The 12,763-nt window shown below is 42.5% G+C and overlaps 1 protein-coding gene across 1 annotated transcript in view; it reads right to left on the reverse strand.

The window, feature by feature from the left end:
- Nucleotides 1-263: 263 nt before the first annotated feature.
- Nucleotides 264-12,763, reverse strand: part of LOC112069560 (protein phosphatase 1 regulatory inhibitor subunit 16B-like) — a 55,271-nt gene continuing 42,771 nt past the window's right edge. Inside the window, exons 6-8 of the mRNA XM_024136896.1 lie at nucleotides 6,010-6,139; nucleotides 5,544-5,721; nucleotides 264-3,307 (exon numbers count right to left, since the gene is read on the reverse strand). Coding sequence (XP_023992664.1) covers nucleotides 2,822-3,307; nucleotides 5,544-5,721; nucleotides 6,010-6,139 — 794 coding nt within the window. The 3' untranslated portion in view covers nucleotides 264-2,821. The remainder of the gene's footprint in view (nucleotides 3,308-5,543; nucleotides 5,722-6,009; nucleotides 6,140-12,763) is intronic.

Consider the following 12,763-nt stretch of genomic DNA (forward strand, 5'->3'; position numbering starts at 1 on the left):
AGAGACTGATCAACAACTACAGGAAGTGTTTGGTTGGAGTCATTGCAGCTGAAGGTGGCACAACCAGTTATTGAGTGTAAGGAGGCGATTACTTTTTCACACAGGGGGCATTTGGTGTTGCATAACTTTGTTTATGCAATAAGTTAAATAAAGTATGTAATTGTTGTGTTATATGTTCACTCAGGTTTCCTGTATCTAATATTAGGTTTTGGTTGAAGATCTGATAACATTCAGTATAAAAAAATATGCAAAAGAAGAGAAAATTAAAAAGGGGGCAAATACTTTATTACGGCAACAATGGCCACTAGTTATACAACCTTCTAGCCTTTTGACATAGTTCATATTTAAAGGATATCTGATAAAAGTTTTGGCTTTGTGACCATATGGTATGAATAACTGGAGTACAATGTCACAACAATACCAATAACATTGACAACTAATGCAATTCTTGGACAGTTGATCAAAACATTGACTGTACATTTAAATGTTGTTGACACTATACACAGGCAGGGCAGGGCAGGGCAGGGGAGATGGCGGTGGGTACATGAGATAACCGAGGAACAACACTAGTCTCGCACACCAGACTTCCTCCGCAAGGTCTGGCCCTGATACAGTCTCTGTTACGTGAGTTAAAACCTTTTCCTGCCCCCTCCCCCCGTCCCCAGTCCATGTCCCTTCTTCTCTGGAAGACTATTTAGGACCATTAGGGATGCCGTCGGGAGAGGAGAGGTTTTGTGGTGCTACTACTACTGCAGACTGGAGGGGTAGCAGTTGTCTGCCACTACTGTAGGCCCTTACTCTATAATATAGCCACAGGTTAAAGAACAACAACAACTGAATCAGCCTCAACTACTTCCTCCTATACTAGCTGCTCCTTTGGCCTGGTTCCAAATCGTTTTTTTGCTACCTTACCAACTTATTGTCCTGACCTGATAATTCCATAAGGAGTTGACAAGAGCAGGAACAGACCGTTACCCAGGCTACTAGTTGTTTACCATTGTGGAGGTGTTTAGCATTGTTTAGAAGGTAGAACACAGACACACATTCTAGAATGGTAGATGTAGTAGTCGTAATGTTTGTACACTACAATACCACACACATTGTCTGAGTTAGTGGTGATAAGAGTTGACTATCTGCTAGTGTAATTGTTATAGTGTAGTGGGTTTAAGTCTCTTAATTTTCAAGCACTGTCTGAGGCTGGGTGAATCAATATCATACTTAATACATTACACTATTTTATTTCATATTAATGAACACTTGTGTTAGAGACAGTTACAGTGTCTATGACAATACAATGGTGATTTAAACACACTGTACACACTCCTCAGTTCCCTAGACAACACTGTATCTACTGTGTGTTGTACTGACCATGTCAAATACAAATAAGATATCAAATCAAATGTTATTGGTCACATATACATGATTAGCAGATGTTTTTTGCGAATGTAGTGAAATGCTTATATTCCAATAGTATGTTGGTGCACCCTTATACAAGCTAGCCAGGTACGGGTGAGGATGAGCAGATGCAGTGCCTGACTAAAACACAAGCTACAGATGACTGGATTAATAACCTTGTCGACTCCACAGGGGACATTTACATTCTAAAAAGGTGAAGTGCTTCTAGCCTGATCCCAGATCTGTTTGTGCCAACTCCATGACAGTGACACCGATGACGTTGGCAAGACAGTACAACCAGATCTGGGATCACAGGAAAGTATAGACATACTGTAAATGTACCAGCTCATTCTAATGCATTCACTCTCCATAGATAGACCAATAGAATTAAAACACTGTATAACCATAGCCTTTATACATGACATTAATCTTCATAAATAAACAGCAACAAAAACTGTACACATTTTTCAAACAATATTTTTTTCTTAAATTACGAACAAATAAGACATGGGGCATATGAACCCCCCTTTCTACCACGTTGATCACTGTCAGTTTGGATACGGACGGTCAGCAAGAGAAGACAGAGTTCAATGGCGCATTGTTTCAAATGTCTTTAGTGCAGTAATCCTTTCATCCTTCACAGGAACAGATAGATGTTAGACAGTCAGTAATACTGTTCTGTTACGTTATTAACCATTCCTTCCCTTTGCTGAAATAGTTAGCATTTGAACGAGAATACTTCTTAGGAAAGACGGCCCTTCCCTCTTGCTACTCAGTGGACCAACACAGGTACACTAATTATTACTGAGAGTGTATTCTGATATGGTGGAGCAGATCTTTGCAATGTTTTCCCCCCCATACACTTTCAGAAACAGTGGATACAAGGAGGAATGTGGTTTGAAAACAGTGATTCAGTCAAAAGTTGTAAGACACCAGATATGGTTAACATGGGAGAGCCTGGCCATCTATTCCTTTATAGGGCACAAGACCTTCCTTCTCGTAGGGGCTAGGGGCCATCTTGTTCCACCTCCTGGCCCTCTGCATCAACCACAAGCTATCACAGTGGCTCCTCCACAATTCATCTGGCCTGGATTCCTCACGTCCTATCAGGACGGTCATTTTCCAGAGTAAGGGTATGCTCCATACTGGCCTGGCCTGGAGTGTTAAACAGTGGGGAGGGACAGGAACCAATCACCTGGCTGGACCAGCTCCACCTTTTGGTCTCCCTCTGTGCAATCTCTTCCTGCTTCCTGCTCCACAGTCACAAGACCATCCTGCTCTGACACGCTCTATCCGGGAAGAAGTTTCCCTTAGGCACAGATCTAGGATCAGCTTTCCCTCCCCGAACCCTAACCTTAATCCATTGGAGGAAAACACAGTAAGCCTGACCTTAGATCAGTGTCATGGGGTGACCTCCACCTCCTCCCTAGGAGACACAGCAGCAGCTGCCCTCCTTTGGTTCCTCGTCATCTATTGGCTGTTTGAGTTTGAGAATGGGCGGGTCACCGCTTGCCGGGGTGTAGTATACTGTACTGCCATTGGACGAGACGAGGGGCATACGGGAGTCCACAGGGCTCTGGGGTTCGGTGGATTCTGTGGAGCCGTTTCCTAGGTGACCGTTGAGGAGCGGGTGATTGAGGAGCTTGGCGGCCGACCTCTGCTTTTTCAGTTCCGACAGGGTCTGAGAGCGCTCTCTGGGCAAGGAGGAGGAGGAGTCCTCTGGGAGCTGATCGGATGACGCGCTCTTCGTGTCAGGGGATGGAGGCTCGTCATTGGTTGGCGGCAGCTGACTGGGAGTGGGCGTGGACGTCGTCGTGGAGACGATGCCATTTTGTTTGATGATGCCGCTAGGAGCATCTTTCAAGGTCTTCTGTAGTTTGGGTCTCTCCACTACTGGCTTCACTGGAATCACCTGGGGGGGACATTCAGATTACTGTTACTAACGGTTACTAACTGGGAGACAGAGGACATTCAGATTACTGTTACTAACTGCTGTTATCCACGGTGTGACTAACTGCTGTTACCAATTACTATTACAGACCTTTACTATGATTTCCTTCACAAACTAAACAGAAGACAAGTTGACTAACTAGACTAGAGGCTGGTGGTTACTTTGATTAATCCCATTAGATATTTCTTTATTGTTTGATTTTCACAGATAATTGCTTTACGTAGAAGAAAATGCATTGCGATCTGGTGAGAGACATGGCATAGGTTCAGACATATCAAACATACACTTCATGAGAAAACTGAACAAGAATGACAGTTTTATGGACTCTGACCCCTCCCTTCCACATTACATAGCTGTCCATCCTATCCTCCATATTACCTATCCCCTTAAATGCCCAAGGTCCCAGAGTTGTACACATAATGTTATTACACAACTCTATAATTTCAATGTTCATGTTTCCATGATTATTGTACACAGTTAGTTATATTTCACTTATCACTTATCACTATTGCTCATTCCCGAATGAGTGAATCGATCTCCATGTTCCTAATGTTCTCCTTGTTGGTTCATAAGGGTCAGTGCATGTGGCACATACACCAGATGAGCAAAAGTATGTGGACACCTGCTCGTCGAACATCTCATTCCAAAATCATGGGCATTAATATGGAGTTGTTCCCCCCTTTGCTGCTATAACAGCCTCCACTCTTCTGGGAAGGCGTTCCACTAGATGCTGGAACATTGCTGCAAGGACTTCCATTCAGCCACAAGAGCATTAGTGAGGTCGGGCCCTGATGTTGGACGATTAGGCCTGACTCGCAGTTGGTGTTCCAATTCATCCCAGAGGTGTTCAATGGGGTTGAGGTCAGGGCTCTGTGCAGGCCAGTCAAGTTCTTCCACACCGATCTCGACAAACCATTTCCATAGGGCCTTCCCTAAACTGTTGCCACAAAGTTTGAACCACAGAATTGTCTAAAATTTCATTGTTTGCTGTAGCACTAAGATTTCCCATCACTGGAACTAAGGGGCCCGAACTATGAAAAAGAGCTCCAGACCATTATTCCTCCTCCACCAAACTTTACAGAGGGCACTATGCATGGAGTCAGGTAGCGTTTTCCTGGCATCTGCCAAACCCAGATTCGTTCGTCGGACTTCCAGATGGTGAAGCGTGATTCATCACTCCAGAGAACGCGTTTCCACTGCTCCAGAGTCCAATGGCGGAAAGCTTTACACCACTCCAGCTGACGCTTTGCATTGAGCATGGTGATCTTAGGCTTGTATGCGGCTGCTCGGCCATGGAAACCCATTTCATGACGCTCCCACTGAACAGTTATTGTGCTGACGTTGCTTCCAGCGGCAATTTGGAACTCGGTGGTGAGTTTTGCAACCGAGGACAGATGATTTTTTACGCGGTGCGTGGTTCAGCACTCGGCGGTCCCGTTCTGTGAGCTTGTGTGGCCTACCACTTCGCAGCTGAGCCGTTGTTGCTCCTAGACATTCCACTTCACAATAACAACACTTGACCAGGGCAGCTCTAGCAGGGCAGAAATGTGACGAACTGACTTGTTGAAAAGGTGGCATCCTATGACGGTGCCAGGTTGAAAGTCACTGAGCTCTTCAGTAAGGCCTTTCTACTGCCAATGTTTGTCTATGTAGATTGCATTTCTGTGTGCTCAATTGTATACACCTGTCAGCAACAGGTGTGGCTGAAATAGCCAAATCCAATTTTGTATACACAGTGTATTAGTTTCTGTACCTGACTAGTTTGCACAAGGGGACTGTGTTGAGCTTCATGGACAGCAGGAGCACAAACACCGGTTAGTCGAGGTAATTGAGGTACTATGTACACGTAGGTAGAGGTAAAGTAACTATGCATAGACAATAAACAAAGAGTAGCAGCAGTGTAAAAATGGGTGGTGGGGGGGGGTCAATGCAAATAGTTCGGGTAGCCATTTGGTTAGCTGTTCAGGAGTCTTATGTATTGGGGGTAATATAGAAGTTAATATAGTGATACATGGGCCACTTTCTTTGAGAGCCTTTGTAATGTCCTTTTTAACATGGGGCTTACTGTTGGAGAAGACCTTCTGGTGTTTAACTGTTTTAGTGGGTATTACTCTCTACACAGACGCTCATACAGTAATAGGCTACATGGGTTTTCACACACACATGTGCGATAGGAGAAACATTCATCCATACTAACCGTAGTAACAGTTGTGTTGATGGGATGGCTGTTCTCCTGGTCCGTCTCCTTCTCCTGCTCCTCCCTCCCTCCTTCCCTCCCTCCTTCCCTCCCACCTCTCCACACGATGGCCTCAGTCTCGTATTCCTTCACACGAAGGTTGTGTCTGTCAGACAGGCTTGCCCTCCGCACCACTTTCCTAAAACACACGCAGGGAGGAGAGGGGTTCAGTGTTCCTGTAAAATCAGGGTTTATTTATCACAGTCCTGGAGTTTTAAATGTTACTTCCATACCAGCACTAACACACCTGATTTATAATAAAACTCAGCTATTAGTTGAATCATGTGTTAGTACTGGGCTGTAACAAAAGCATCCCATGCCCCTCTCCATGACCACATTGAACAACACTACTGTAGTAGAAGACAGTGGAGAAGACGTAATAGTCTGCATGCAGTTTCTTCTCTGTCCAGTAGAGGTCAGTACATACCCACGGCTGCCTGCGCTGGATGTCCTCCTACACAGGGAGGTCTTGTGTTTAAGCTGAGACTTCATGATGATGTCGTGTTTGTGTTTCAGGTCCAGCAGGATGGCTCGGAACTCCTCGTCCTCACACAGGTCTAAAGGTCAGAGGTTAGAGGTTACACAAGGAAAACACACACACACACACAGAGGATGGCTCGGAACTCCTCGTCCTCACACAGGTCTAAAGGTCAGAGATTAGAGGTTACACAAGGAAAACACACAAGGAAAACACACACACACACACAGAGGATGGCTCAGAACTTCTCGTTCTCACACAGGTCTAAAGGTCAGAGGTCACACAGAGAACACAGAGACCAAAACACATCTTCCCATCAACCACTGCTCTGTGGCCTGGTAGGGGTTTACGTTTTGTTTGTTTTTTACAACAACAACAAAAACAGAACAATTAAGCAAAATAGCAGAACAAAAGACAACTAAACCCTCCCCACCTCTTAGAAAAACAAGAAAAAAAGAAAAGAAAAGAAATCAATACAATACAACACAAAAACAATACAATACAAAAACAATTCAAAGCAACACAAAATCAATACAAAAACACACAAAAAATACAGAACATTAGAGAGACAATATCTACATCTATTTCCATCGATCTACAAGCCCACATCCACCAATCCCAATGGAAGTGTTTCCATGTAGTACAGGAAGGGTTGCCATATTTTTACAAAATGGTTGAATATATTTCTTAAAGAATAGGTAATCTTTTCCATATGAATACACTTATTCATTTCAGAGAGCCATCTTGTAGTTGAGAGAGTGGAATCTGATTTCAATGTCTATGCAACACATTTTCTTGCAGTGGCAATATCTGTCAATTTGATATTGAAATTATTCCTTAAATTCACATTTGTAAAGTTACCCAGAAGGCATTTTTCAGGGGTAAAGGGACCTCCATAATAAAGGCCATGGTGTCACAAACTTCATGCCAGAAGGCTTGTCATTTAGTACACTGTCAAGTAGAATGCAAAAAAAGTGCCTTCTGTTGTTCCACATCTAAAACATGATATCTATGTAACCTCTGAGGTGTCAGAGTTGGTGGAGGAAGTTGTAATGTCTGTATCTGGAGTCGACGGTTGCTGATACACTATCATGGCATAGGTTCGACCATAGCCTCTTCATCATTTGTAATATAGTTAGATCAGCTTCCCATCTCTCTCTTGACCTACAGTATATACAGTTGAAGTCGGAAGTTTACATAAACCTTAGCCAGATACATTTAAACTCAGTTTTTCACAATTCCTGACATTTGATCCTAGTAAAAATTCCCTGTCTTAGGTCAGTTAGGATCAACACTTTATTTTAAGAATGTGAAATGTCAGAATAATAGTAGAGATAATTATTTATTTCAGCTTTTATTTCTTTCATCACATTCCCGTGGGTCAGAAGTTTACATACGCTCAATTAGTATTTGGTAGCGTTGCCCTTTAAATTGTTTAACTTGGGTCAAACGTTTTGGGTAGCCTTCCACAAGCTTCCCACAATAAGTTGGGTGAATTTTGGCCCATTCCTCCTGACAGAGCTGGTGTAACTGAGTCAGGTTTGTAGGCCTCCTTGCTCACACACGCTTTTTAGTTCTGCCCAAATTTTCTATAGAATTGAGGTCAGGGCTTTGTAATGGCCACTCCAATTGACTTTGCTGTCAAGGTATGCCAAGGGGGATGAATACCTTTGCAAGGCACTTGTCACGCCCTGACCTTAGAGATCCTTTTTATGTCTCTATTTTGGTTTGGTCAGGGTGTGAGTTGGGGTGGGTATTCTGTTTTGTGTTTCTATGATTTTCTATTTCTATGTGTTTGGCCGGGTGTGGTTCTCAATCAGAGGCAGCTGTCTATCGTTGTCTCTGATTGAGAACCATACTTAAGTAGCCCTTTTTTCCACCTGTCTTTGTGGGAAGTTAACTTTGTTTGATGGCACATTGCCTTAAGCTTCACGGTTTGTTTTGGTATTGTTTATTGTTTTGTTGGCGACATCTACTATTAAAAGTATGTACGCTGCACCTTGGGCCTCTTCTTACGACAGCCGTGACAGCACTGTAATTGTAAAATACTAAATACATTTGGTAAAATTATCTCCAAGAGTGCTTCTGAGAAAGTTTCTTAACTGTAAATAACAAAATAAATGCATTTAGGATAACTGGTATTTCGCTTTCAGTTGCTCAAATTACACAACGATTCCATCTATATAACAAATGTACTACATGCGTCATTCTCTTCTCAGGCCAATGTTGGAAAATGTTGTTATCCGAGATCATTGACAGGAGTCTGTTTTGCCACATGGCAAAACTGTTTCAGGTGACACGTCTCCTTTCAGACCAAAGAACTTACGAATTTCATGCTAAGATCTTACTAAATTGATGGTACAGGGATTGCTTGTTTTTGTTGATATAGTCTTGGGGTTCCACTTGTAGATAATATTACTCCCAACCTCTTAATTAAGAGCAAACCATTTCCATCTGAGTCCAAGAGGAGGCTGGTTCAGCTTCAAATAAGAATTAAATAAATCTCATTTGTGCTGCCCAGTAATACATCTTGAAATTTGGCAGACGGAGACCTCCAAGACGATAATATTAATTTGTCCAGGTTCACCCTTGGAGTTTTACAGTTCCATTCAAATGGTCTTGTTAATGGACTTCCTCTCTACAATCCGGCAAATCCCCAGGAGACGATGGATTTGTCCAGAGTTCTAGAAGGAGTTGAAGGATTAGTTTACTCCTCTCTTGAATTTAGCTGCTGAGAAGCAGAGTTTTCCACAGCTATTATAACAGTTATTCATAAGAAAAATACCACCCTGCATACCACTGCTGGCTTGCTTCTGAAGCTAAGCAGGGTTGGTCCTGGTCAGTCCCTGGATGGGAGACCAGGTGCTGCTGGAAGTGGTGTTGGAGGGCCAGTAGGAGGCACTCTTTCCTCTGGTCTAAACAAAGATCCCAATGCCCCAGGGCAGTGATTGGGGACACTGCTCTGTGTAGGGTGCCGTCTTTCGGATGGGACGTTAAACGGGTGTCCTGACTCTCTGAGGTCATTAAAGATCCCATGGCACTTATTGTAAGTAGGGGTGTTAACCCCGGTGTCCTGGCTAAATTCCCAATCTGGCCTCAACCATCACGGTCACCTAATAATCCCCAGTTTACAATTGTATTCATCCCCCTCCTCTCCCCTGTAACTATTCCCCAGGTCGTTGCTGCAAATGAGAACGTGTTCTCAGTCAACTTACCTGGTAAAATAACGGTAAAATAAAAAAAAAATAATAAAAAATAAAAAATAAACTCTCGGGTAGGGATTATGGGTAAGGATTGAAATAGGTACAACATCTTAGGCAGGAAGTTCATCTTAATACAGCTAATTCTCACAAATAATGTAAGAGGCAGATCTCTCCATCTATTCAAGTTATCCACCACCTTCTGAACCAACACAGTTAACCTTGAACACATTTCTTAAGTCATTATCAACTGTGATTCTTGGATATTTGAACCCCTGTGGCAACCATCTGAAGGAACCTGTTGGTTCACAGATGCTATAGTCAAAGCAAGTCAGTGGAAGTATTTCACTTTTGTTCATGTTGACTTTGTAATCTGATATAGAGATGTATGTACCCAATAGTGTCTGGAGTTCTGAGAGGGATCCAGTCGGGTCAGAGAGGAACAACATAATGTTGTCTGTGAAAAATTAAATCTTGTGCGTTATCTGGCCCACCTGAAAGCCCTTTATGCCAGGAACCGTTCTTATGGCCTCTGCCAGGGGTTCTATGGCTAGCACAAAAAGGAGTGGGGAAAGTGAACAGCCCTGTCTACTACCTCTAAAGAGTGGGAATGTGGCTGACATGCCATTAGTGGTGATCTTGGCTTGCGGTTTATGGTATAATGTCTTAACCCAGTTGACAAGTTAAACTTAGCAAGGATTTTGAATCGGTATGTCCACCAGCTATCGAAAGGCTTTTTGTCTAGAGACACTGCAGGACTAGGATCACCCATCACACTGGCCATGTGAATTACATTGAATAACTTGTGCAAATTATTGGTGGAGGATCTTTTCTGTGTAAAGCCTGTTTGATCGGTGTTGATCAGGTTTGGCAAATAGTCCTAATCTATTAAGCCATCTCCCTAGAAATGGGTTTATAGTCAGCATGGTGGAGAGAGATTTGCCTGTAAGAAGAGCATTGTAGAGGATCTTTATTTTTCTTATGAATAACTGTTATAATAGCTGTGGAAAACTCTGCTTCTCAGCAGCTAAATTCAAGAGAGGAGTAAACTAATCCTTCAACTCCTTCTAGAACTCTGGACAAATCCATCGTCTCCTGGGGATTTGCCGGATTGTAGAGAGGAAATTGCCTACCATTGCTAGTTCCGTTCCATCAGAACTGTATAACTTTGAATAGTATTGTTTAAATTACTCATTCATCTCTTCAGGGTTGAGACACTTGACCATTTTGAGTTTCGATAGTGTTGATGGTTCTCGAATTCTCCTCAGCTTTTATCTGCCATGCCAAGACTTTGAAATATAATACCCTAAGGACTTACAAAACTGAAAAGGCTATTCTTAGAACTAGGCAAAGATATTATGAATTGGGGGAGAAAAGGCACATTTTTTTATTCACCAATGAGCAGTATGTTTCTTTATAGCCAGATTTTTGGTGTTCCATTAGTAGTAACATAAACTCACGTAAACTCGTACATCGCCTTGGTGCGTACAATTGCCCTTATTTTAGCGCCCCAAAAACGTAATACTTCCAGATCAACTGTAATGTCAATACCATTGTAAAGCACAATTTCTCCCCTTTCCAACAGAATCAATTACATGACCTAAACGCTGCCCGTTTCTGCATCATTCAATCAAGCAATGAGCCCCGTCGGGTCTTTTTTTAAATGGCGGGTGGGGAAGCGAAACTAATGCGTGATAGTGAGAAGGAGAGATGTTGTGTGGGAAAATTGCTTTTTTTCCACTCGATCTGTCCAACTTATCACCTTATCGCCTCTAAAATGTAAATAAAACACTATAAAGAGTGTATATAATGTGTCGTTACATACCTATTTGAAGGTTTGTGTCAAATTTGAATTGGGTTTTTAGGGCGGTGCTAAAGTAATCTTAGACGTAAACAGCGGCTTTGAGAATGATGATCGCATGCAATGATGCAAAAAATGACTAGGTATCCCCCCCTTATGAAAGGCTTTTAATGTATCCCAGAGTACAAAACTATTGGGAGAGGACGGACTGTGTTTTTCACAGAAAAAACATAATTTGATCTCTGATAAATTGACAAAGTTCTGCGTATTTCAACAGAGTTGGGTTTAGGCACCATCTATAGGTTCCTTGAACTCCATCCGGCATCAACACAGAAACTGTGAGGCGAGAATTATCTGAGATGGTTCTGGATAAATACTCAGTTTCCACAACTCTATAGGTTTGGTTTTATGGCGTTTTAGACCCTAGTACAGCAATCATGTATACAGTATAGTAGGGTTGGGTATTGCCAGGGAACTCACGATACAACATTATCACGATACTTAGGTAGGCGATTCTATATGTATTGCAATTCGATACTGCGATTTGATGTTCCAAACATATTGCTCACTATACAGTACCAGTCAAAAGTTTGGACACCTACTCATTCAAGGGTTTTTCTTTATTTTTACTATTTTCTACATTGTAGAATAATAGTGAAGACATCAAAACTATAAAATAACACAAATGGAATCATGTCGTAACCAAAACAGTGTTAAACAGATTCTTCAAAGTAGCCACCTTTTTCCTTGATGACAGCTTTGCACACTCTTGGCATTCTCTCAACCAGCTTCATGAGGAAGTCACCTGGAATGCATTTCAATTAACAGGTGTGCCGTGTTGAAAGTTCCTTTGTGGAATTTCTTTCCTTCTTAATGCGTTTGAGCAAATCAGTTGTGTTGTGACAAGGTAGGGGTGGTATACAGAAGATAGCCCTATTTGGTAAAAAATAGCCCGTATTACGGCAAGAACAGCTCAAATAAGCAAAGAGAAACGACAGTTCATCATTACTTTAAGACATGAAGGTCAGTCAATGCAGAACATTTCAATAACTTTCAAAGTTTTCAACTGCAGTCGCAAAAACCATCAACGCTATGATGAAACTGTCTCTCATGAGGCCGCCACAGGAGGGGAAGACCCAGAATTACCTCTGCTGCAGAGGATAAGTTCACTAGTTAACTACACCTCAGATTGCAGCCCAAATAAATGCTTCAGAGTTCAAGTAACAGACACATCTCAACGTCAAATGTTCAGAGGAGACTGCGTGAATCAGGCCTTCATGGTCGAATTGCTGCAAACAAACCACTACTAAAGGACACCAATAAGAAGAAGAGACTTGCTTGTGCCAAGAAACACGAGCAATGGACATTAGACCGGTGGAAGTCTGTCTCCAGCATCCCAGAGTCGCCTCTTCGCTGTTGAGACTGGTGTTTTGCGGGTACTATTTAATTGAAGCTGCAAGTTGAGGACTTGTGAGGCGTCTGTTTCTCAAACCAGACACTCTAATGTACTTGTCCTCGTGTTCAGTTGTGCACAAGGGCCTCCCACTCATCTTTCTATTCTGGTTAGAGACAGTTTGCGCTGTTCTGTGAAGGGAGTAGTACACAGCGTTGTATGAGATCTTCAGTTTCTTGGCAATTTCTCACATGGAATTGCCTTCATTTCTCAGAACAATAATAGACTGACGAGTTTCAGAAGAAGGGT

Source organism: Salvelinus sp. IW2-2015, unplaced genomic scaffold, assembly GCF_002910315.2.
Source record: "Salvelinus sp. IW2-2015 unplaced genomic scaffold, ASM291031v2 Un_scaffold1047, whole genome shotgun sequence".
Classification (NCBI taxonomy): domain Eukaryota; kingdom Metazoa; phylum Chordata; class Actinopteri; order Salmoniformes; family Salmonidae; genus Salvelinus; species Salvelinus sp. IW2-2015.